The 24,869-nt window shown below is 36.9% G+C and overlaps 1 protein-coding gene across 1 annotated transcript in view; it reads left to right on the forward strand.

Moving 5' to 3' along the window:
* Positions 1–24,869, forward strand: part of MOB1B (MOB kinase activator 1B) — a 52,225-nt gene that overhangs the window by 24,093 nt on the left and 3,263 nt on the right. Inside the window, exons 2-5 of the mRNA XM_055588761.1 lie at positions 11,916–12,082; positions 17,813–17,906; positions 22,096–22,229; positions 24,662–24,825. Coding sequence (XP_055444736.1) covers positions 11,916–12,082; positions 17,813–17,906; positions 22,096–22,229; positions 24,662–24,825 — 559 coding nt within the window. The remainder of the gene's footprint in view (positions 1–11,915; positions 12,083–17,812; positions 17,907–22,095; positions 22,230–24,661; positions 24,826–24,869) is intronic.

The raw sequence follows: 24,869 nt of genomic DNA on the forward strand, positions 1-24,869 counted from the left end.
TTCTCTAAAACTGGGAACAGCTGTTCCTTGCAATAATAACAAGATTTTTCTCTATTTTCGATATCATTATTTAAGTTAATAAATTTCTCTTAGTAAACCCATTATGTCCCAGTTCTTGTGTTAGATTCTAGGGATTCACAGATGACCAAGACATGATCCATATAGTAACTTGCAGTCTAGTGAGAAAGAGAAAGAAAAATGTAAACAAATAAGTATGCAGAGGTCATGTTTTAAAACTGGATTAGTAGAAGTGTGACAGAAAGATTGGTGTGGTCTGAATACATCTGCCCAGATTCATGAGTTTGAATCTTAATGCCCAGTCTGATGGCCTTAGGAGGTGAGGCCTTTGAGCCTTTGAGAGGTGATTAGGTCATCAGGTCTCCACCCTCATTATTGGGGTTAGTGCTCTTATGAAAAACATCCCACAGAGCTCCCTAACCCCTTCCACCATATGAAGATGCAGAGAGAAGTGGGCAATCAGAAACCTGGGAGAGGGCACGACAATGACAGTACCTTGATCTTGGTACTTTTGACCACCAAAACTTGGAGAATAAATTTTTGTTGTTCATAAGCCACCTGGTCTGTGGTATTTTGTTATAGCAGACTGAATAAGGTGATGACTATCTACACACATCTATCTGACTGATTATACACACATCTATCTATATGTGTGTATGTACATATGTGTATATGCATATACATATTGTCACTCCCTGAGTATTTTTAAGCTATCATTTCCCATATTGCCCATTTGCTGTGTGACAGCTACCTCAAAACCAAGCTGTTTTAAATACATTCATTTAATTGTCATAATGGTTCTACAAAATTGGTAATATCATTTCCAGTGTTTTAGTTGTAAGCTTAGAGAAGTTATATGATTTATTTGAGATCATAAAGTTATCTAAGTTACAAAGACAGGATCTGAAACTGGGTGTTTACTTCAAATCCTTTGCCCTTTGATCTTCTGTATGCCAAATATCACATTACACAAATGAAGAGGACACAACCTCTTATTTTAAAGAGCTATTTGAAGGAGAACAAACACATAAATATGGTATAGGTGCTTTAAGCTGCAGTGAGACACCAAGAGGATGGAGAGATTTTCATGCAAGGTTAGGAAAGGTTTTTTATAAAAGAAGTGATGTTCAGGCTCCCTAGGTGTTTCTTGGATGAAATGTCAGTATATTTGGAATTAACTGCCTGCTCTGTTGCAGTTTGATGCTCATTCTGAATTCTGCATCTGCAGGTTTTGTTTTCTTCCTTCTTGCAGTCCAACACATTGTAGGGGATTCTGTTACTGCTGTTGCATGGAAATCACCTAGACATTTGACAATAGTCATTTCCTAAAATCTCTTGTGATTTTAGTACCGGTTTACTGATTGCAATGAATTTAGTGCTAGGCAAAGGAAACTGCAGTCTTTATAAAACTCAGAGCTCAGAGGGTGGTCAGAGATGAGTGATTAAACTTTAGTGTCTGCATCTATAGCAGAAATTACACCTCAGTAACTTTACAGTTGTAGAAACTAATTGGCCTTTGTTGTGAAGTGCTTTTTATTTTCTAAGGATTAGATTATAAAAGTTTATGGGATATAAATAGTGACTTGACCAACCCTCTACCTGTTCTTGTATGAAATCATGGAGTTATACTTCATAAAATTGAAGTATCACAGATATGCTGAAAACTGAGAGGTAACCCAGTTAGCAGTTTAATAGAATAGTGTGTCAGTTCAGTCCAGTTGCACAATCGTGTCTGACTCTTTGCAACCCCATGGACTGCAGCATACCAGGCCTCCCTGTCCATCACCAACTCCCGGAGTTTACTCAAACTCATGTCCATTGAGTTGGTGATACATCCAACGATCTCATCCTCTGTCGTCTCCTTCTCCTCCTGCCTTCAATCTTTCCCAGCATCAGGGTCTTTTCAAATGAGTCAGCTCTTCGCATCAGGTGGCCAAAGTATTGGAGTTTCAGCTTCAACATCAGTCCTTCCAATGAACACTCAGGACTGATCGCCTTTAGGATGGACTGGTTGGATCTCCTTGCAGTCCAAGGGACTCTCTCTTCTCCAACACCTCAGTTCAAAAGCATCATTCTTCGGTGCTCAGCTTTCTTTATAGTGCAACTCTCACATCCATACATGACTACTGGAAAAACCATAGCCTTGACTAGATGGACCTTTGTTGGCAAATAATGTCTCTGCTTTTTAATATGCTGTCTAGGTTAGTCATAAGTTTCCTGCCAAGGAGTAAATGTCTTTTAATTTCATAGCTGCAGTCACCATTTACAGTGATTTTGGAGCCCCCAAAAATAAAGTCTGCCACTGTTTCCCCATCTATTTGCCATGAAATGATGGGACCGGATGCCATGAACTTAGTTTTCTGAAAGTTGAGCTTTAAGCCAACTTTTTCACTCTCCTCTTTCACTTTCATCAAGAGGCTCTTTAGTTCTTCACTTTCTGCCATAAGGCTGGTGTCATTTGCACATCTGAGGTTATTGATATTTCTCCTGGCAATCTTGATTCCAGCTTGTGTTTCTTCCAGTCCAGTGTTTCTCATGATGTACTCTGCATATAAGTTAAATAAGCAGGGTGACAATATGCAGCCTTGACGTACTCCTTTTCCTGTTTGGAACCAGTCTGTTGTTTGTCCATTTCTAACTGTTGCTTCCTGACCTGCATACTGATTTCTCAAGAGACAGGTCAGGTGGTCTTATATTCCCATCTCTTTCAGAATTTTCCACAGTTTATTGCGATTCACACAGTCAAAGGCTTTGGCATAGTCAATAATGCAGAAATAGATGTTGTTTCTGGAACTCTCTTGCTTTTTTGATGATCCAGTGGATGTTGGCAATTTGATCTCTGGTTCCTCTCCCTTTTCTGAAACCAGCTTTAACATCTGGAAATTCGTGGCTAACATACTGTTGAAGCCTGGCTTGGAGAATTTTGAGCATTACTTTACTAGTGTGTGAGATGACTGCAATTGTGTGGTAGTTTGAGCATTCTTTGCCATTGCCTTTTTTAGGGATTGGAATGAAAACTGACCTTTTCCAGTCCTGTGGCCACTGCTGAGTTTTCCAAATTTGCTGGCCTATTGAATGCAGCACTTTCACAACATCATCTTTTAGGATTTGAAACAGCTCAACTGGGATTCCATCACCTCCACTAGCTTTGTTCATAGTGATGCTTCTTAAGGTGTGTGTGTGCATGCAAAATCGCTTCAGTCATGTCTGATTCTTTGCAACCCTATAGATTGTAGCCTGCCAGGCTCCTCTGTCCAAGGTATTCTCTAGGCCAGAATAATGGAGTGGGTTGCTGTGCCCTCCTCCAGGGAATGTATGTTAAAGAGCAAGATTTTAAATGTGGAAGTAAAATTTCCATGACTAAAGATCTTTGGGAAACCTTGAGATAAACCATAAATGATTTTTTTAATAAATTTTCTTTACTATAGGACTTCTGATAGCTTTTAAAATACTCGTTTTAATAACATACTAGTGCATCTTTTGGCAGTGTGCTAACCAGTGAAGATGTCAAGAATATTAGTTACCTTCAGTCTGATCATTCATCTTAGCATGACATGTATAGGTTCAACTGCATATTAACTTACCATATGGGTGTTTAATAGGTATCTTAAGTTAACAAGGGCAAAATCCACCTCCCCAAACCTATCTTAATAAATGACGTGTTATCTACCTACTTGAGCCTAAAAACCTAGCAGTCTTCTTTGATTGTCTCGTCTTTACCACTCGACAAATTCTGAAATCCAAAGTGAATCCGGTTGGTTCTACCTACAAATATTGGAACCTGGCTTCATCTTTCTGTCCCCATTAGACCAGGCCATCTTTCTGCTTTATACTAGTTTCTTAACTGGTTTCTCTGTTTTCACTTTTACCCTCCTGCCAGTCCATTCTCTACATGGAAACTAGAATAGTGTTTTTTAGATCATTAAATTAAGTCATATTATACTTCCTTTAAAAAAAAAAAAAAAGATTGTGCCATGGCATCCCATTTATACTTAAAATAGTAATCTAAATTCCATACTTTGGACTCTAAAATCTTAGCTAGTGTGGGTCTACAAGCTTTTTCTGATTTCGTATACTGTATTCTTGCCTGGGAAATCCCATGGACAGAGGAGCTTGGTTGGCTACTGCCTATGGGGTCGTAAAGAGTCGGACACGACTGAGCGACTTCACTATATCACTATATACTGTCATTCATGATGCCCTTATCACAGTTACCTTTTTACCCCTCTTTCTGAAAAAGTCACCTTTGTGCAAACACCTAGTTTGTCCTGTAAGCCTGGAATACTCTTCCCTCTTTGCTAGTTGTCACATGACTGATTCCTTCTTCTTGTCTTTCTGGCCTCATGGAGACCCGCTCTAACCACCTAATCTAATAAAGTGCCTTGTCATATCACATTATTTGTCACATCATTCTGTTATTTTCACCATAGCACTTAGCACTAACCAATACTGTATTGTTAGTTGTTTTTTTTTTTTTTCTGCCTCCTCTCCCTACCATGAGGATAGAGATTCTCTTGTTCAGTGCTGTGTCCCAGGGTTAGAACAGTGCTACTTAGAATATGGTCGGTGGGTGGTCAGAATATTCTAGTTGGATGAAGGAATGCAAGAGTGAAATAAATGGAAGAAACTGACATTGGAGGTGGTGAGGAACATTACTGTCAGGCTACTTAGTTTTTTAATAGGAAAGATTTTTCTTTAAACATTAAAAAAATTATGCTATAATTAACACACTATAAAATTCATCTTTTAGAATGTTCAGTGGATTTAGTATATTCACAAAATTGTACAACCATCACAGCTGTAGAAGATAAAGATAAGTATCATGTAGTATTGGGTAGTAGATAAAAGAATGGACTTTGAATATTTAAATCCTAGGCTTAAATTTTGGTTCCTTACTTTACCAGTTTTAAAAGCTTCAGCAAATTAAGTACTTTAAGCCTCAGTTTTGTTACTCATAAAATAAAGTATAGCATACCTACCCCCTGAGATATCTGTATGAAGGTCAAGAAACAACAGTTAGAACCATACATGGAACAATGGACTGGTTCTAAATTGGGAAAGGAGTACATCAAGGCTGTATATTGTCACCTGGCTTATTTAACTTACATGCAGAATACATCATGCGAAATGCTGGACTGGATGAAGCACAAGCTGGAATCAAGATTGCCGGGAGAAATGTCAGTAACCTCAGATATGCAGATGACACCACCCTTATGGCAGAAAGTGAAGAGGAACTGAAGAGCTTCTTGATGAAAGTGAAAGAGCAGAGTGAAAAAGCTGGTTTAAAACTCAACGTTCAAAAAATGAAGATCATGGCATCCGATCTCATCACTTCATGGCAAATAGATAGGGAAACAGTGGAAACTTTATTTTCTTGGGTTCTAAAATCTCTGCAGATGGTGACTGCAGCCATGAAATTACAAGACTCTTGCTCCTTGGAAGAAAAGCTGTGACTAACCTAGACAGCATATTCAAAAGCAGAGACATTACTTTGCCAACAAAGGTCTGAACAGTCAAAGCTGTGGTTTTTCCAATAGTCATGTATGGACATGAGAGTTGGAAAAAGAACGCTGAGCACCAAAGAATTGATGCTTTTGAACTGTGGTGTGGAGAAGGCAATGGCACCCCACTCCAGTACTCTTGCCTGGAAAATTCCATGGACGGAGGAGCCTGGTGGGCTGCAGTCCGTGGGGTCGCTAAGAGTCGGACACAACTGAGCGACTTCATGTTCACTTTTCACTTTCCTGCATTGGAGACGGAAATGGCAACCCACTCCAGTGTTCTTGCCTGGAGAATCCCAGGGACGGGGGAGCCTGGTGGGCTGCCGTCTATGGGGTCGCACAGGGTCGGACACGACTGAAGCGACTTAGCAGCAGCAACTGTGGTGTTGGAGAAGGACCTTAGAGTCCCTTGGACTGCAAGGAGATCAAGCCAGTACATCCTAAAGGAAATCAGTCCTGAATGTCCATTGGAAGGTCTAATGCTGAAGCTCTAATACTTTGGCCACCTGATGTGAAGAACTAAATCATTAGGAAAGACCCTGATGCTGGGAAAGATTGAAGGCAGGAGGAGAAAGGGACAACAGAGGATGAAATGGTTGGATGGCATCACCAACTTGATGGGCATGAGTTTGGCAAGCTCCAGGAGTTGGTGATGGACAGGGAGACTGGCATGCTTCATTCAATGGGGTTGCAAAGAGTTGGACATGACTGAGCAACTGAACTGAACCGAACTGATAAGACATCATAGAGTTATGAAGATTAAATGAGATATTGTATGTAAAATACTTAAAGCATACAAGGTCTGCAGTAAATGTTAGTTGATATTAATCATCATCAGTTCAGTTCAGTCGCTCAGTTGTGTCCAACTCTTTGCAACCCCATGAATCGCAGCACTCCAGGCCTCCCTGTCCATCACCAACTCCCAGAATTCACTCAAACTCATGTCCATCGTGTCGGTGATGCCATCCAGCCATCTCATCCTGCCCCCAATCCCTCCCAGCATCTGAGTCTTTTCCAATGAGTCAGCTCTTTGCATGAGTATTGCAAAGTATTGGAGTTTCAGCTTTAGCATCAGTCATCATCATTACTATTGTAATCCAGGAATTTCCAGTCTGAAGTTGAATGAAAAGTGTTTATCAAGTCCCTGATCTCTAGTGTTGGACTTAGACCTATAGAAGGAGCTACTGATGTGAATGACAGGTCAGTACCAATTGTGGATCAAAGAGAGCTAATATTAATGGAATTCTTACTACAGGGTTCAATAGTAAGGTAGGTATCATTATTACAGACTGAAGCTTGGTAATGTAAAATGATTTGAAGATAATGGACTGTTGTTTTTTAACTGTTTATTTTGTATTGGAGTACAGGTGATTAACAAGTTGCGGTAGTTGCAGGTGGACAGCAAAGGAACTCATATACATGTATCCATTCTCCCCCATACTCCTCTGCCATCCAGTCTGCCACATAACATTGAAGAGTTCTGTGTTCTATACAGTAGGTCCTTGTTGATCATCTGTTTTGAATATAGCCTTATATACATGTCAATCCCAAACTTTATCCCTTACTCCCAGCCTTCCTCCTGGCAACCATAAGTTCATTCTTTGAGTCTGTTTTGTAAATAAGTTCATTTGTATCATTTCTTTTTAGATTCTGCATTTAAACAGATGTCATATGCTATTTCTCCTCTGTCTGACTTTACTCAGTATGACAATCTCTAGGTCCACTCCTATTGCTGCAGATGGCTTTGTTTCATTCTTTTTAGTGGCCAAGTAATATTCTATTGTATATATGCACCACATTTTCTTTATCCATTTCTCTGTTGATGGGCATTTAGGTTGCTTGCATGTCTTGGCTATTGTGCATAAGTGCCGCAGTGAAGTGAACACCCGTGCATTTATCCTTTCAGACCATGTTTTTCTCTGGATGTATGCCCAAGAATGCGATTGCAGGGTCATATGATAGCTCTATTTTTAGTGTTTTAAGGAGCCTCCATACTCTTCTTCCTAGTGGCTGTACCAGTTTATGTTCCGAACAGTATAGGAGGGTTCTCTTCTCTCCATACCTTCTCCAGCATTTATTGTTTATGGATTTTATGATGATAGTTGTTTTCACTGGTGTGAGATGATATCTCATTGTAGTTTTGAGTTGCATTTCTTTAATAATTAGCAGTGTTGACCATCTTTCATGTGCCTCTTGGCCATTTGTATGTCCTTTACTGAGAAATGTTTATTTAGGTCTTCTGCCCATTTTGTGATTGGGTTGTTTGTTTTGATGATGTTAAGCCTCATTAGCTGCTTGCAGGTTTTGGAGACTAATCTGTTGTTGGTCACTTCATTTGCAAATATTTTCTCCCAATCTATGAGTTAGTTGTCTTCTTGTTGAATCCCACTTCTGCCATTTAATTAGCTGGGTGATCAGAGTAAGTTGCTTAACTTTGAATATATGGAGTTACTGATGCAAATAAGTTGATGTAAATTTGTTTCTAATTTTGAATATATTGACGTGTTTTTCACTGTCTAAATTATATACAGATATGTATTCTTCTAACCCTTCCTAGTGGGGTTTCCCAAGTGGCTCCGATGGTAAAGAATCTGCCTGCAATGCAGGAGACCTGGATTTGGTCCCTGAGTAGGGAAGATACCCTGGAGAAGGGAATGGCTAACCAGTTCAGTTTTTGCCTGGGAAATCCCATGGACACAGGAGCCTGGAGGGCTACAAAGAGTTACAAAGAGTCGCGAAGAGTCAGACACCACTGAGTGACTAACACTTTTACTTTTCAGTCCTTCCTAGTACCCCTGTTGTGAGTTCTCTGTAAAACCCCCTCCCCAATTCCTTCAGCCTTAAGATTCTCCAACCCAATTTAGAAAATATCAATTTTGTTGATAGTTGGATTGAACAGTAAATAGTTAAAATTGAGGGTAATGATGGGTGTAACTGTGTTGGGATGGTAACAAATGGTTTATGAGAATAAATGTAGATGTCACAATGGGGACCAGTCTATTCTTTAGGGTCTTAAAGAGGAGGTATACAATGCTTTTAAAATTGACTAAAAGTAGATCAAATTGAATGACTAATTATAAGGGGTTTGTGGTCAGAGTTTTCCCTTAAGGCTCAGTTATTTACTTGTCAAGCCATTCTGTCTTTCTCTAGAAACTGATTGACCTTCAAATATGAGTAAAAGGACTGGGATAAACAAACCTGACTGCTGGGTATTTATTTTAAAAGAAAAGACCTCAGGGTAATGCTGTGACTTTTCAATCACATTTACATTCTAATCAGAAAGCTCTAAGTTGTCATACAGTTATGATGTTCTGTTGGGAGCTATACAAGAGAAACTAGCTGAATTGTTGACCTCTAAGACCAAAAATGTATACAGCTACTCTCATACATGGTTAATGAGTTTTAAAAGAATCCAACTTATTTTGGGGGAAAAAATAGACCTTATGTAAACATAAAAAATGTATATGCCCTTTAGCAGGGCAATTTTACTTCTAAGAATTTATCTTTTATAATATGAGGAGACTTACTGCAGCATTGTTTAAAGTGATAAATGACTGGACACAACCTCAATGTTTATCAGTAGGTGACTGGTTGAAAATATCTGTATATATAAGGAAATATTATTCAATCTTTAAAAAGAATAAAGTAGATCTATTTTAAGGTACAACAATCTTCTGGACATATTAAAGTGGAAAACATTGTTTAGAATACTGTAGTATGCAGCAGGTGTATAAAACAAGCACAAGCATTTTTATGCTTGTATAGACAGACTCTGAAAAGTGTGGGGTGGGGGGCTACATACTTTCTGTTATTGAAAATGTTTTTTAATATTTGCATCAAATATCTTAAAATGCCATGTGAGATACTGGGTTAGCTGAAAAGTTCATTTGGGTTTTTTCATAGACCTTATATATTTATCCCCATTAGTGTAAGAGCTTGCACTGATTAGTGTAAGAGCTTGCACTCACTGATGAGGAATTTTGTGTACATTTTGGTACTTGTGCTTTTGAACTTGAGTGCTCTTCAGTTGGTCTTCTTTTGACATGGGAATAAGGAGCAGTACTGATCACCCCTTCCAGAGTAGGGTGCATCCTGGTTGAAGTTTCAGGTAGCAGTCGAAAAAGTTGAATATAATTTTTAAAAAGAACATTTAAAAAATCAGAATACTGAGAAGATTAATTATTTTGCCTGAATAAAGCAGAAGGGTCAGAAAGAAGGGGGATTCAGTGGAGGACTTCAAAGCATTTTGGAAGTATGACTGTGCATGGATATGAGGAACTGAGAAGGGAGAGAACTCAGGGAACTGAAAGCATTTTATAAACATCATCCCATCTCTAAATTATACCCTCTGTAAAAAGTTATTTTCCAGACTTTCAAAAAAGCAAAATAAAGAGATCGAAGCCCAGACGATAATTTGTAGTTTCCTAAGTAACATAAGAAGAAAACAGCAAAATGAGGACTGGCACCTTGTTTTCTTGATTTCCTGTCTATCCCCACCATTATTCTGAGATCACTTGAACCTTGATATAGGAAAAGCACCAAAAAAACCAAACCAAAACAATTTTTTAAAAAAATTCTATTTGTAACTTAATGTGTAAGAGCATTTGTTTCCAAAGTAAAAATTTCCCCATCCAGTCTTAGGAAATTAGAGTGGGAGTAGGGGTTGAGTCCAGCTTTGGACATTGGACTATTTCGTTTTTTACTGTGAGTCATTCTGGTTCAGGAAGAGGAAGGATACTAACATTTGCACAGCATTTTAGTTTTAAGAGCTTTTTTTCTCATTTATTGTTTTCTCATTTTGCAGCTCTTGCATGATACAGGTAATGGTAATGTTTTATTATTGTTAGGCTTTCACTATTAAAGAAAAAATAGGCTCAAGGAAGTTGGGTAATTTGCCTTAAATAACATAGCTGATTAGTGTCAGAACTGACCTTCATAAAACCAGACTCAGATTTTTTTTTTCTTTTTACCCAAGTGTAAGGTCTTTGAGGAGAATGTGTTTAGTTTTGTGGAAGACCAATTCTGAATGGGTCATCAATCAAGAAAATATTTGGAAGCCTAACATTTGAAGGGACAGTGGTTCAGTAAATAGATATTTGTGGGGACCCTCCTGGGTGCAGGCACAGCTGATGTGCTTGTTGTTCTCATGTTCTCTGCCAGCCCTTTTCAGAACAGCTTTGTTACATCATCAGTTGCGACACCGGTCTGATCAGTGGGCTAATTTAAAGGGAGAGTGCTTAACACTTGGTCTGAATACATATACCAGACTGGTGTTAGGAGAGCTGTTTTTGTACTTAATCATACAAAAATTAGTAAAAATGTCTTTTGTCAAAAAATTTATTGATCAAGTTTATTTTTCACACTAAATTTTGAAAAGGGAGAAGGAGGAGGAGGAAAATGGAATAAGCCTCAATATCATGCAGAGGCATGATAATCTTTTCTATGTTTTCATATTTCAGAGATGGTGGGAGAGAATTTGACTTTTAATACATTATCTGATTAAACTGAAGAAGAGTTTCCATACTCTAATGTGGGTCCAGAGCCTTACTATGTTTAATATTTGACTTTGGGGTTTACTTTGAAGTGCACTGGGAAGCCACTGAGTGTGGTTTTAAGCAGAGGACTAACGTCGCCTGATTAGTGTTTGTAAAGAGATTCTTGGCTATTGAGTAGAGACTGAAGTGATTTAGCACGTGCACATGTGCACGCGCGCACACACACACACACACACACACCCTCACCTGGCAGGGAGACAGACAGACAGACATATACATACCACACCCCTGGCACGGAGAGGGGTCAGTGTTAAGAGTTGAGCCTGGGCTGGGAAGATTCTCTAGAGGCGGGACATGGCAACCCATTCCAGTATTCTTGCCTGGAGAATCCCCATGGACAGAGGAGCCTGGTGGGCTACAGTGCTTCTTGTACAAAGGAAATTATTTATCTTAGAATGAGAGCCTTAGAATAGGGGTGAAAAAGAATACAGTGACTAAAGATTATCACAGACTCCTTTTTATTTTTATGTATTACAACCTATAATCCTGAATCATTAATTTATTGTTGGATTTGTTAGCTGGGTTATAGCTAAAAATTCTTTTTTCTCTTTCATAGTTCTAGTAGGGCTGACGTCTGTGGGGTCACACAGAGTCGGACACAACTGAAGTGACTTAGCAGCAGAGAATATAGAGAAGGTTTGTGGGAGTAGTTACAAACTACTCCTACAAACAGTAGTTACAGCAATGATATTTCCAAGATTTAATGTAGCCAGTACAATTCCAAGCTATATATTGGTGGACTTTTAGGATCACTTCTATGTTATTTTATCCAGTAGTATAGTGTGGTAGACTCTGTGGAAGGTCAAGCCTTAAACACTTTTTTTTTCTTTTCTATTCATAGTGGGAGTCGCTCATCTAAAACGTTTAAACCGAAGAAGAACATTCCAGAGGGTTCTCACCAGTATGAGCTCTTAAAGCATGCAGAGGCCACTCTTGGCAGTGGCAACCTCCGGATGGCTGTCATGCTTCCTGAGGGGGAAGATCTAAATGAGTGGGTTGCAGTGAACAGTAAGTAGCCTTTCTGTTTCTCAATGGACTCTCAATTAGGTTAGTAGACTCATTATAGGTGAGTGTTGGGTGCTGTGTTTTCTAGTATTTAGTTAGCAACCTAATACCACAATATAATGATACCTCAATCCACTTTAACCTTTATGATACTTTATTTCTGAATATGGAATTACATGAAATTATCTCCTGTTATCATATAATACAAAGCATAGATTTACCATCTTCTTGAAAAAAATAATAATACAGCAATTGATGTCTATAGCACATTCTGTGTCTGGCACTCTGCTATTCTTTCTACATGAATTATTTTTAATTATTTTATTGAAGTTTAATTGATTTATAATATTTTTTTCACATGTATAATATAGTGATTCAGTATTTTTATAGATTATACTGCATCTAAAGTTATTGCAGTATAATGGCTTTATTTCCCTGCGGTGTACAATATACCCTTGTAGCTTACCAATTTGATACTTGCTGGTTTGTACCTCTTAATCCCCTGTCTCTATCTGGCTCTTTTTCCTTTTTCTCTCCCTACTGATAACCAATAGTTTGTTCTCTATATCTGTGAGTCTGTTTCTGTTTTGTTATATTCATTCATTTTATTTTTTAGATCCTACATTTAAGTGATATCATATAGAATTTGTTTTTCTGTGTTTGACTTAACTCCACTAAGCAAAATACCTTCCAGGTCCATCCATGTTGTTGTAAATGGTAAATTTCATTCTTTTTTATGCTCAGTTATGTACCATTGTATGTGTGTATGTATGAGAGGGAGATATATATATATATATATATATGTATATATATAAATACACACACACACTGTTATCCATTTATCGGTTGATGGATGTGTTAGGTTGCTTCTGTATCTTGGCTATTAACTTCCATATGCTGCTTTGACATTGGGGTGTATGTATCTTTTCAAATTATTGTTTTTATTTTCTAATACATGTATTACTTTATTTCATCTTTACAACCTCATGATGTAGGTATTATTATTATCTGAGTATATTGATAAGAAATCTGAGACAGAAAATTGTTGTAATTAGGCTAGGGTATATAGCTAGTAATGGTAGAGGCTGGGCTCAAATATAGTTATAAAATTTCAGAGACTGCTTTGACCACTATGCCAAATTACCTCTTTCAGTAGCATACTCAGTTATTTGCCTTAATTATGTTTTTTTTTTTAATTCAGTAGTGATCTTATGAAATTAGTGAAGTATATTTATGATATATTCTTAACCTCTAGGAAGAAAAAAATATAAGTAAAAATTAAATATATTCTGGGATTTAAGCAGAGAAAGTGGGGAAATAAAAGTGGTACTTTTAGTATTCAAGGTTCATCAGCCTTGGTGAGGAAATTAATAAAGTTTTATAATTGGAGGAAATTTATATGACTCTAGTAGAAATAAAATTAAATTTAATTGAAAATATATACTAAATGTCTAGGCTTTGATTAAGGAAAAGCAGAACCATATTTTTATTATAATATTTGATGGTATTTTATTGTGGTTTGAAACATATCATGGGATTTATAAATTGAGCTGCCACCCACTGGTAACTTTTAGCAACCTAAAGGATTTTACTGAGATGTCTTAAAACCTCACTGTGACAGCAGTTCCTTAAGAGCAGTATTTATTATACTGCAGTTATCCTCCTGACCTCAGAGAGTTTATTTACTGAAGAGATAAAAGTAATTTGTTTGCTTTATTGTCGAGACTCATCTAACTTATTAGATAGTTCTGTGATACTTTAAGGACAATATTCAAAATAAATTTCCAACATATGTGCATATTCTTTTTTTTGATACTTTTTTGTGCCTTTTCTTGTACCATTTATTTGAGAGCTCATTTTCTAATTTGAAAAACCTGAGGAAGTAGGTTGCTAATGGGAACTTGTGGTATAGCACAGGGAGCTCAGCTTGATGATCTGTGATGACCCTAGATGTTGGGATGGGGGAGTGGGAGGGACGTACAAGAGGGAGGGGATATATCTATACATATAGCTGGAATCACTTCATTTTTAGAGCAGAAACTAACACAGCAGTGTAACATAGAGCTTCTGTCCTACATGAGTTTCTGACTTTTAAGTATAAAAGCAGATCATTGTTATCTGTCTGTATTCTGCCTCCATAACCAGAACTGTCTGTACTATTGAAATGTCTAGAACTTTAGGAACTTCTAAAATTTCACAAACATTTTGCAATTATAGCTGGAAGAAAATTACTTTGAACTGACATGTTAGAACATCCCCATAGAACATGGAATTCTGCTTTTAAAATATAGCAGTTGACTGAAATATTGGATTACAGTTTTTTCTTATATGTATATATAGTAATCTTTCCAAATGACACTTGATAAAGTGAAGAGGATTTGATACTAAACAGATAATTTCCATTCACTGACAGTGATTAAGTAATCATTTCGGGTACATAAAAGGCTGAAGGGAATTTGTTGATAAAATTGATATCTTAATGGCCTTTTGGCTTCAATTTTACTTGCCAGATGAAGATAAATGGTAGAAGATGGGACATTTTACAATTCAATAACTAATCTCATAGCCAGAAACCAGAGGCTGTTTTTGAACATTCTGCTGCTATAAAGAGTGATAGCTTAAAGAAGATAGAAAATTCAGAGTTTTGGAAAAAGCAGATGGATAGCTTATAATTAATTTTTGTTGCATAGAATCTTGAGGCCATGTCTTTGTGGAAGAAAACTAACAATGACTAAATGTCTCCTTTATGATAGACAAGTTTTTTTTTTTTTTTTAGCACTCTGCAATAAACCAAATTTTAGAGGTAGGAAACTGAGATCCAGGGAGGTTAAGTAACAACTGTTAAGTGTAGAGTTGGGATTCAAAGCCACAGGTTACCCTTTGTTCACATGGAGGACAACTCAATTAAAAATGGGCCAAAGAACTAAATAGACATTTTCCCAAAGAAAACATACAGATGGATAATAAGCACATGAAAAGATGCTCAGCATCACTAATAATCCGAGAAATACAAGGATATCCTCTTCATTATAGGGGATCGGAATGCAAAAGTAGGAAGTCAAGAGATATATGGAGTAACAGGAAAGTTTGGCCTTGGAATACAAAACAAAGCAGGGCAAAGGCTAACAGAGAGTTTTGCCAAGAAAACACACTGGTCATAGCAAACATCCTCTTCCAACAACACAAGAGACTACTCTACACATGGACATCACCAGATGGCCAATACTGAAATCAGATTCATTATATTCTTTGCAGCCAAAGATGGAGAAGCTCTACACAGTCAGCAAAAACAAGACCAGGAGCTGACTGTGGCTCAGATCATGAACTCCTTATTGCCAAATTCAGATTTAAATTGAAGAAAGTAGGGAAAACCACTAGACCATTCAGGTATGACCTAAATCAGATTCCTTACAAATATACAGTGGAAGTGACAAATAGATTCAAGGGTGTAGATCTGATAGAGTGCCTGAAGAACTATGGACGAAGATTCCTGATACTGTACAGGAGGTGGTGATCAAAACCATCCCCAAGAAAAAGAAATGCAAAAAGGCAAAATGGTTGTCTGAGGAGCCTTACAAATAATTGAGAAAAGAAGAGGAGCAAAAGGCAAAGGAGAAAAAGAAAGATATATCCATCCTAATGCAGAGTTCCAAAGACTCCTAAGGAGAGATAAGAAAGCCTTCCTAAGTGATCAATGCAAATAAATAGAGGAAAACAATAGAATGGGAAAGACTAGAGATCTCTTCAAGAAAATTAGAGATACTAAGGGAACATTTCATGCAAAGATGGGCACAATAAAGGACAGAATCGGTCTGGACCTAACAGAAGCATATTAAGAAGAGGTGGCAAGAATACACAGAAGAACTATGCAAAAAAGATCTTGATGACCCAGATAACCACGATAGTGTGATCACTAACTTAGAGCCAGACATCCTGGAGTATAAAGTCAAATGGGCCTTAGATAGCATCACAATGAACAAACCTAGTGGAAGTGATGGAATTCCAACTGAACTATTTCAAATCCTAAGAGATAATGCTGTTAAAGTGCTACACTCAATATGCCAGCAAATTTGGAAAACTCAGCAGTGGCCACAGGACTGGAAAAGGTCAGTTTTCAATCCAATCTCAGTCTCTTGGATCATAGAAGAAGCAAGAGAATTCCAGAAAAACATCTGCTTCACTGACTGCACTAAAACCTTTGACTATGTGGAACACAGCAAACTGTGGAAAATTCTTTTTTTTTTTTTTTTTTGAAAATTCTTAAAGAGATGGAAATACTGGACCACCTTACCTGCCTTCTGAGAAATCTGTACGTAGGTCAAGAAGCAACGGTTTGAACTGGACATGGAACAATGGACTGGTTCCAAATCGGGAAAGGAGGAAATCAAGGCTGTGTATTGTCACCCTGCTTATTTAACTTATATGCAGAGTACATCATGTGAAATGCCAGACTGGATGAAGCACAAGCTAGAATCAAGATTGCCAGGAGAAATATCAATAACCTCAGATACGCAGATGATACCACTCTTATGGCAGAAAGCAAAGAGGTTCAAACTAAAGACCCTCTTGATGAAAGTGAAAGAGGAGAATGGACAAGCTGGCTTAAAACTCAGCATTCAGAAAACTAGGGTCATAGCATGTGGTCCCATCACTTCATGGAAAATAGATGAGGAAACAATGGAAACAGTGAGAGATTTTATTTTCTGGGCTCCAGAATCACTGCAGATGGTGACTGCAGCTACGAAATTAAAAGACATTTGCTCCTTGGAAGAAAAGCTATGACCAAGCTAGACAGTATATTAAAAAGCGGAGAAATTACTTTGTGACAGAGGTCCGTCTAGTCAAAGCTAGGTTTTTCCAGTAGTTGTGCATGGATGTGAGAGTTAGACCATCAAGAAAGCTGAGCACTGAAGAACTGATGCTTTTGAACTGTGGTTTGGAGAAGACTCTTGAGAGTCCCTTGGACTGCAAGGAGATCAAACTAGTCTATCCTAAAGGAAATCAGTCCTGAATATTCACTGGAAGGACTTACGCTGGAGCTAAAGCTCCAATACTTTGGCCACCTCATGGGAAGAACTGACTCATTAGAAAAGACCCTGATGCTGGAAAAGATTGAAGGCAGGAGGAGATGGGGGCAACAGAGGATGAGATGGTTGGATGGCATTACCAACTCAGTGGGCATGAGTTTGACAGAGCTCCAGGAGTTGGTGATGGACAGGGAAGCCTGGCATGCTGCAATCCACGGGGTCACAAAAAGAGTCACACACAACTGAGTGACTGAACTGTACTGAACTAAGTGAAAAGTCGAGTTTTATTCTTTTCCATAGAGATAGCCAAAAGACTCAGAAACTCTCACTCTTAGTGATCTATGGAAGTTCTTTATATATTCTGAATACAGGATTTTTATTGATTATATGTGTTGCAAATAATTTTTCCCACTCTGTGCTTGCCTTGTTTAAAATTTATTTATTTTTTATTGAAGGGTAATTATAATATTGTGTTGGTTTCTGCCATATATCAACATGGTGTGCTTGCCTTTTTATTCCCTTAAGGGAGTCACTTAACCAGAAGCTCCTAAATTCAGTGAGTTAAGTATTGTTTCTTGTATACTTATTATCTGTTCTTTGTTGAGGAAAGAATATGGATAGAGCTCATATTTTGCTGAAATAAAAGATTCTCTTTAAATAAAATTAAAATTTAACATTTTACCTATAAATGATATTTGCTTTGCAGCTGTAGATTTCTTCAATCAGATCAACATGCTTTATGGAACAATCACAGATTTTTGTACAGAAGAAAGTTGTCCGGTGATGTCAGCTGGCCCAAAGTAAGATATGACTTATGATCAGTTCTCAGTTTTACTGTATCATACAGTTCTTAGATAAGAAGGAAATTTCTGACCTTACAATTTCTATATTTACCGTCTCCTTCAGTGATTTACCAATGACTAGTATCTTGAGTCGAGAGTTCCTTAACCTAAGCTTTATGGTCCTCCCTATTGTATTGTCCTCCATCCTGCCTTTTTTCTGTTTGCTTCTGCTTCTCTGTCCAAACTAGATTATTAAAAATGCTTCCATTACATTTTAAAAAATAAAAATAATTGTTGATATACAATGTTATGTTAGTTTCGGGTGTAATGGATAATGATTTGACATTTCCATACACTGTGAACTGATCGTCATATTAAGTGTAGTAGTCATCTGTTCCCATACAAAGTTATTAGTGTCATCAACCATACTCCTTATGAACTGACTTATAACTGGAGGTTTGTATCTTTAAATAAATATACATATATACACATACTGCATATTCTTTATTTATTTGTTGATAGACACTTAAGTTACTTTCATATTTTAGGTATTGAAAATAATGTTGCAATGAAGAATAGTTTGCATATATCTTTTCAAATTAGTGTTTGTGTTTTCTTTGCGTAAATACCCAGAAATGAAACTGCCAAATCTTAGGGCAGTTCTATTTTTAATATTCTGAAGATATTCGGAAGCACCTCTATACATTTTTCCATAATGGCTGCACCAATTCACAGTTCCATCAACAGTGCATAAAATTTTCCTTTTTGTTACATGCTTGCCAATACTTATTATTTGTTGTCTTTTTGATAATAGCCATTTTAACAGATGTGAAACAGTATGGTTTTAGGTTGCATTTCCCTCATGACTGATGAAATTGAGCATCTTTTAATGTGTCTGTTGGCCATCTGTATGTCTTTGTAAAAATGTCTATTCAGGTCTTCTGTCCATCTTTTAATTGGGTTGTTTACTTTTTTTGATTTTGAGTTATATGAGTTCTTTGGTAGAATTCACCTGTGAAGCTATTTGGTCTTTCACTTTTGTTTGTTGGGAGATTTTTTTTGTTTGTTTGTGTTTTTAAATTACTGATTCAGTTTCACTACTGGTAATCCATCTGTTCATATTTCCTATTTTTTCCAGATTCAGTTTTGGGAGATTGTATGTTTCTAGGAGTTTATCACTTTCCTCTAAGTTTTCCATTTGATTGGCTGTAATTTTTTGTAGTAATCTCTTAATGTCATTTGTACTTCTGTGCTATTGTTTTTAACTTCTTTCATTTCTGATTTTATTTCTTTGGGTTTATCAATTTTGTTTATTTTTTCAGAGAGCCAGCTCTCAGTTTCACTGATCTTTTCTTTTTTTTTCCTTAGTTTATATCTCCTTTAATTATGCTCTGTTTCTCATGATTTCTTTCTTTCCACTAACTGGGTTTTATTTGTTCCATTTTCCCAGGTAATTAAAGCTTAGATTGTTTATTTGAGATTTTTCTTATTTCCTGAGGTAGGCTTGCATTACTATAAAATTCCCTCTTAGAACTGCTTTTGCTGCAGCCCATATATTTTGGATCACTGTGTTTTTGTTTTCATTTGTCTCTAGGTATTTTTTTATTTCCTCTTTGATCTCTTCAGTGACCCATTGGTTTTTGGGTACTCTGTTGTTTAGACTCCACCTGTGTTAGTACTTTTTGCAGTTTTTTCCTTGGAAGTGGTTTCTCTGTTATTATTTATTATTGTTGTTTACCAAGAAATAAATATTTGGGAATTTGCAGTTTAAAAGTTCATACCATGATGACAGAAATAAATTTCATACAACTATCTGTCAAAGGTGAAATAAAAAAATCACTGGGGACAAAATAGAGTCAGAAGATGAAGTCATCTTAAGTATAGTGAAAGTGAAAGTTGCTCAGTTGTGTCCTACTCTTTGCGACCCCATGGACTATACAGTCCGTGGAATTCTCCAGGCCAGAATACTGGAGTGGGTAGCCTTTTCCTTCTCCAGAGGATCTTCCCAACCCAGGGATCAAACCCAGGTCTCCCATATTGCAGGCAGATTCTTTACCAGCTGAGCCACAAGGGAAGCCCAAGAATACTGGAGTGGATAGCCTATCCTTTCTCCAGCCAATCTTCCCAACCCGGGAATGAAACCGGGGTCTCCTGCATTGCAGGCAGATTCTTACCAACTGAGCTATCAGGGAATCCCCATCTTAAATATAAACATGACAAAAGAAAAAGATTCAGGGGTTCATAGTTATAAACTCTAGAAGTATAAGCAATATACAGTTTTGTTTTTCAGAAAGCTTTAGGGCATTGAAAATCAGTTTTTTTTTTATAAAGCTTCAGGATGTTGAAAATGATTTTTGGTTTACTGTGTTTCCTTTTGACTTTTGCATTTAAAAATGAATATAGGGGACTTCCCTGGTGGTCCAGTGGCTAAGATTCCAAGCTCCCAATGTAGGGGGTGCAGGTTCTATTCCTGGTCAGAGCACTAGATCCCATATGCCACAACTAAATCCTGTATACTGCAAGTAAGACTCAGTGCAGCCAAATAAATAAATAAAATACAGATTTAAAAAAATGATTATGGAACACCTGGGAATCATTAACAGAATGAAAAACATGATTATAAGAGAAATGCAAAAACATTAAGGGTTCATAACATAAGGGAGAAAACGTGGGTAAATTCCTGTGTTTTTAAGCAAAGACTAATGTTGCTGTTGTTTAGTCACTCAGTCTTGTCTGACTCTTTTTGTCCCCATGGACTGTAACTCACCAGGCTTCTCTGTTCGTGGACTTTCCCAGGCAAGAATACTGGAGTGGATTGCCATTTCCTTCTCCAGGAAGACTAAGTAACGATGGTTTAAAGTCCTACCATTCATATTCTCTATCTCCAGAGAGAATCAAACAAGAAGCTTAAGTCACACTTGAGACTTTGTTTTATATTAGAAAGAATCTCTTGACTGGGAAAGTGATTAAAGAGTGAAACAGGATGCCAGGAAGTGTTGAGAAATTGCCTATTGGAGACCTTCAAAGTAAACTTGACATTTCATCCCTGTTTCCCAGGGTTGGCAATAAGACATGGTGTCACAGTATTTATTTGAATGTATCCTATTTAACATGTACTGTTCAAGTGTGAGTAGCTATGACTAAACAGAAACCATCCTTATTTATCCTGTCTCAAGATGGTTTTCATTGTTGGAAATACCCTGTAGTATTTTTCCATTATATTTTCTTTCAGCTCCTTTTCTAGCCTTACTCACCTGTTGTTCTGTCAGTCCAAACTCTGGGGCAAGGTTAGAAAAACACAACTGGTTCAAAGGGAGAGGCAGAGGTAACCTTTCAGAAACTAAACTAAATGCTAGTTCAGTTTAGACATTTTTGTACTTTGGAGTTTCAGCTGCATGCTTATTGTCTTAAAAATCAGGTTGTGGTTGTGAGTGTGTGTTTGTGTAGTTATGAGCATTCTGTCGCACTGTTTTTACATACTCATTTACAGGTTTGTCTTCTCTACCAGTCTTTTCTCTGTGAGAATAGAGAAAACGTCTTTCATTTCAGTGTCCCTTGTTCAAGAGCAGCATACCTTGACTTATCATTTCTCATATTGTAGGTGCATATTAAAAGTGTATTGTACCAAAGGATAGTGTCTGGTTAATACCCAAATACTATAGGCATCTTTATTTGGAGTTCCAGTCTTCCTCAAAGGCTTGTGTAGCTCCTCAACCAAGTATACTCAAATACTGAATCATTCTCTTTTTCATTCATTTTATTTTGGCACTTCTGTTTCATTCTGTATCCTTAACCCAAATTTTAACGCCCCAAATTTAAGAGAATTGTATTGTGTAAGGAGAAATGTTTTTTGAGGAAAAAGACAACAATTATAAACATTAAAGATGCTCATCATAGAAGTAGGAAATAAACTTAGGGTTTCTACTATGGCAATTTATACTGTATGTGATTCTAAAATACAAAAGTTATATATGAAGGAAAGTTCACAAAAAATGAGTTTGGTGGAATCTTAGTTTGTATCCTGATAAATGCAAAATAGTCTAATAGCAATTTTAAAATGCCAAATACAAAAAAATATTAATTTGGAGGAAGAGATTAAAATATGCCCTGAATATATTCAAAATAAACATACGTGTAATACAAAAAATACAGACATTATGTATAGATTATATTGATATTCTGTGTGCTTTTTATCTTTCCAATACAGATATGAGTATCATTGGGCAGATGGAACAAACATAAAGAAGCCTATTAAGTGCTCTGCACCAAAGTATATTGATTACCTGATGACTTGGGTTCAGGACCAGTTGGATGATGAGACATTATTTCCATCAAAAATTGGTATAATTGTTTTGGTTAACTGGGATCCATCATGATTTATCTACCTTCATACTTTTCTAGGACAATAGAATTGCCTGTATATTCAAGGAACCACGCTGGATTAACTGCCACTTCAAAATATTTCTAATATTTCTAATCTTATATGCTTGAAAAGTGTCTTTTTCATACCAAGTTTATCATGTATTAATTAGGTAAACTTCCCTATAATTTTAAACAATAAGAAGATCAGTATATCTTGGATTGTAACAAATCTGGCCTGTGTTAAGGGAAAAAAAGAGACTGGACATTGGGTAAACAGCCAGTTAGACATCTGCTGTAGTCGTATCCATTTCATATTTAGAAAGGGAGTTTGTATGACATAAGGGACTTCCTTCATGGCTCAGCTGATAAAGAATCTGCCTGCAATGCAGGAGACCTGAGTTCATTCCCTGGGTTGGAAAGATCCCCTGGAGAAGGGACCAGCTACCCACTCCAGGATTCTGGCCTGTAGAATTCCATGGACTGTATAGTCCATGGGGTCGCAAAGAGTCGGACATGACTGAGCCACTTTCACTTTCTTTCACTTTTATATGACATAAACCCAGTATTACATTATATTCTTGTCAGAGCATTTGTATTCATGACCCATAGCATGAACCTTGCAGACTGTGAAATCAAACAAGGTGAGAAGAAAACAAGATTTGATGGGTTGGCCTATTAGCACCTAAGTGACTTTTGCTTTTTTTTATATTTGCTGGCCTTTTAAAGGGCTAAACTTTCAAGCAGAAATTATTTACATTTAGACAGTTCATATGATTTTACTGTGTCAAACTGCTTACCCCTGTGTTTTCTAAAAAAAAATTAGAATTTGCTTTTTCAACTTCTTGACTGTATTTTATGCTTTTTTACTTTTGGGGAGAAGGATGTGGTGGAGGAGACAGCAATGTAAATAGTTGCTGTCATGACACATTCATTGAATGCTTTAACTACTTCAAAGCCTTTGTAATGAAAGGTCTATTTTTCAAAACTGTATTCCCTATATACATAGTATGGTATGGGATAAGTGCCCTCATCTTTTATCTTCCATATTTTTAAACTTTTTATTTTAACCCAATTTCAGACTTTTGTTAGTAGAAAATTTGTAAGAATCGTGCAAAGAACCCTTATATATCCTTCTTCCAGATTCTTTAGTTGCCAGCATTTTAATATTTGCCTTCCCTCTCTCTCCCTCCTTCCCTCCCTGCTTCGCTCCTTCCCTACTTTTTCTTCCCTCCTGACCCCACATTCTTTCTTTTTCCTGAAGATTTGAGAGTAAGTTGCATATGTGATGACCTTTATCTCCATGTGCTTCAATGTGTATTTTCTTAGACAATCACAGAGCAACTTTCAAAATGAGGAAAGTAATACCAGTACAATATTATTGTCTAATTTACAGATCTTATTCCAATTTTTTAGTCTTTTTTGGTCTTTCATGGCATTGACATTTTTGAAGAGTGTAACATACTATTTAGTATAGTGTCCCTTCATTCGGGAGACACTTATGTCCCCCCAAATGTCTTATGTTGTCTTATGTTTTCTTGTGACCTATAACTTTTTTCTTTTAAACTTTTAACTTTATATTGAAGTATAGCCGTTTAACAATGTTGTGATAGTTTCTGGTAGGCTGCAAAGGGACTCAGCCATACATATGCATGTATCCTTTCTCCCCCAAACTCCCCTCCCATCCAGGCTGCCAGATAGCATTGAGCAGAGTGCCCTACTGTGCCACACAGTAGGACCTTGTTGTGACTTATAGTATTTTTGAGTGGGCAGTAGGCAATATGATCACATTGAAGCCGGTAGTACCATAAAAGTATTTGGCTTCTGTTTTGCCAGTCTGGATCATTTAGCCAGTTTAACAAGGGATGTGGATTTTTGTATTTTTCTAGTTTTATATTTGTTTAATGCTATAAAAGTGCTCTAATTCAGAAAGCCAGTCTGTCTAATTGAGCAGAGACTACAGCTAATTTCAAGATAAATGTAGTCCTGGTGTAGTAATGCGATAACTTCCATAGGAAAAAAATATATAAATGTATTGCCAGCATTTCAGACAAAACTAAACATGGTAATACATTATTTGTGTTCAGCGTAAGAAATCTGAGGGACTAAGTGTGCATTTTAGCGCCATTACCATCTCAGACATTTATTTGTGGTATTTTTTGTAAACTGGTGTTATATTACAGGCCTAAGGGTCCATACTGAAGACAGATTCTTATTCCATAGAAGCATTGAAGTTTGTTTTCATTCATGATATATTGAGAACATTTGAAATGTACAATGGGTATATTAAGTGGTAATAAAAATATTTCTTATTTTCAGCCTTGTTTTGGTAATTTATGTTGTCACTTGCTGACAAACTCATACTGCTGTATTCTCTTCTTGTTAATAGAGGAAGTTGTTTATCTCTTTACTAGGTGTCCCATTTCCGAAGAATTTCATGTCTGTGGCAAAAACTATACTCAAACGCCTCTTTAGGGTTTATGCTCACATTTATCATCAGCATTTCGACCCTGTGATCCAGCTTCAAGAGGAAGCACATCTCAATACATCTTTCAAGCACTTTATTTTTTTTGTCCAGGTAAGTTCGATTAGGGATTTCCCTGATAGCTCAATATTTTGTAA

The sequence above is a fragment of the Bubalus kerabau genome, chromosome 7 (assembly GCF_029407905.1).
Source record: "Bubalus kerabau isolate K-KA32 ecotype Philippines breed swamp buffalo chromosome 7, PCC_UOA_SB_1v2, whole genome shotgun sequence".
In the NCBI taxonomy this organism is placed as follows: Eukaryota; Metazoa; Chordata; class Mammalia; order Artiodactyla; family Bovidae; genus Bubalus; species Bubalus kerabau.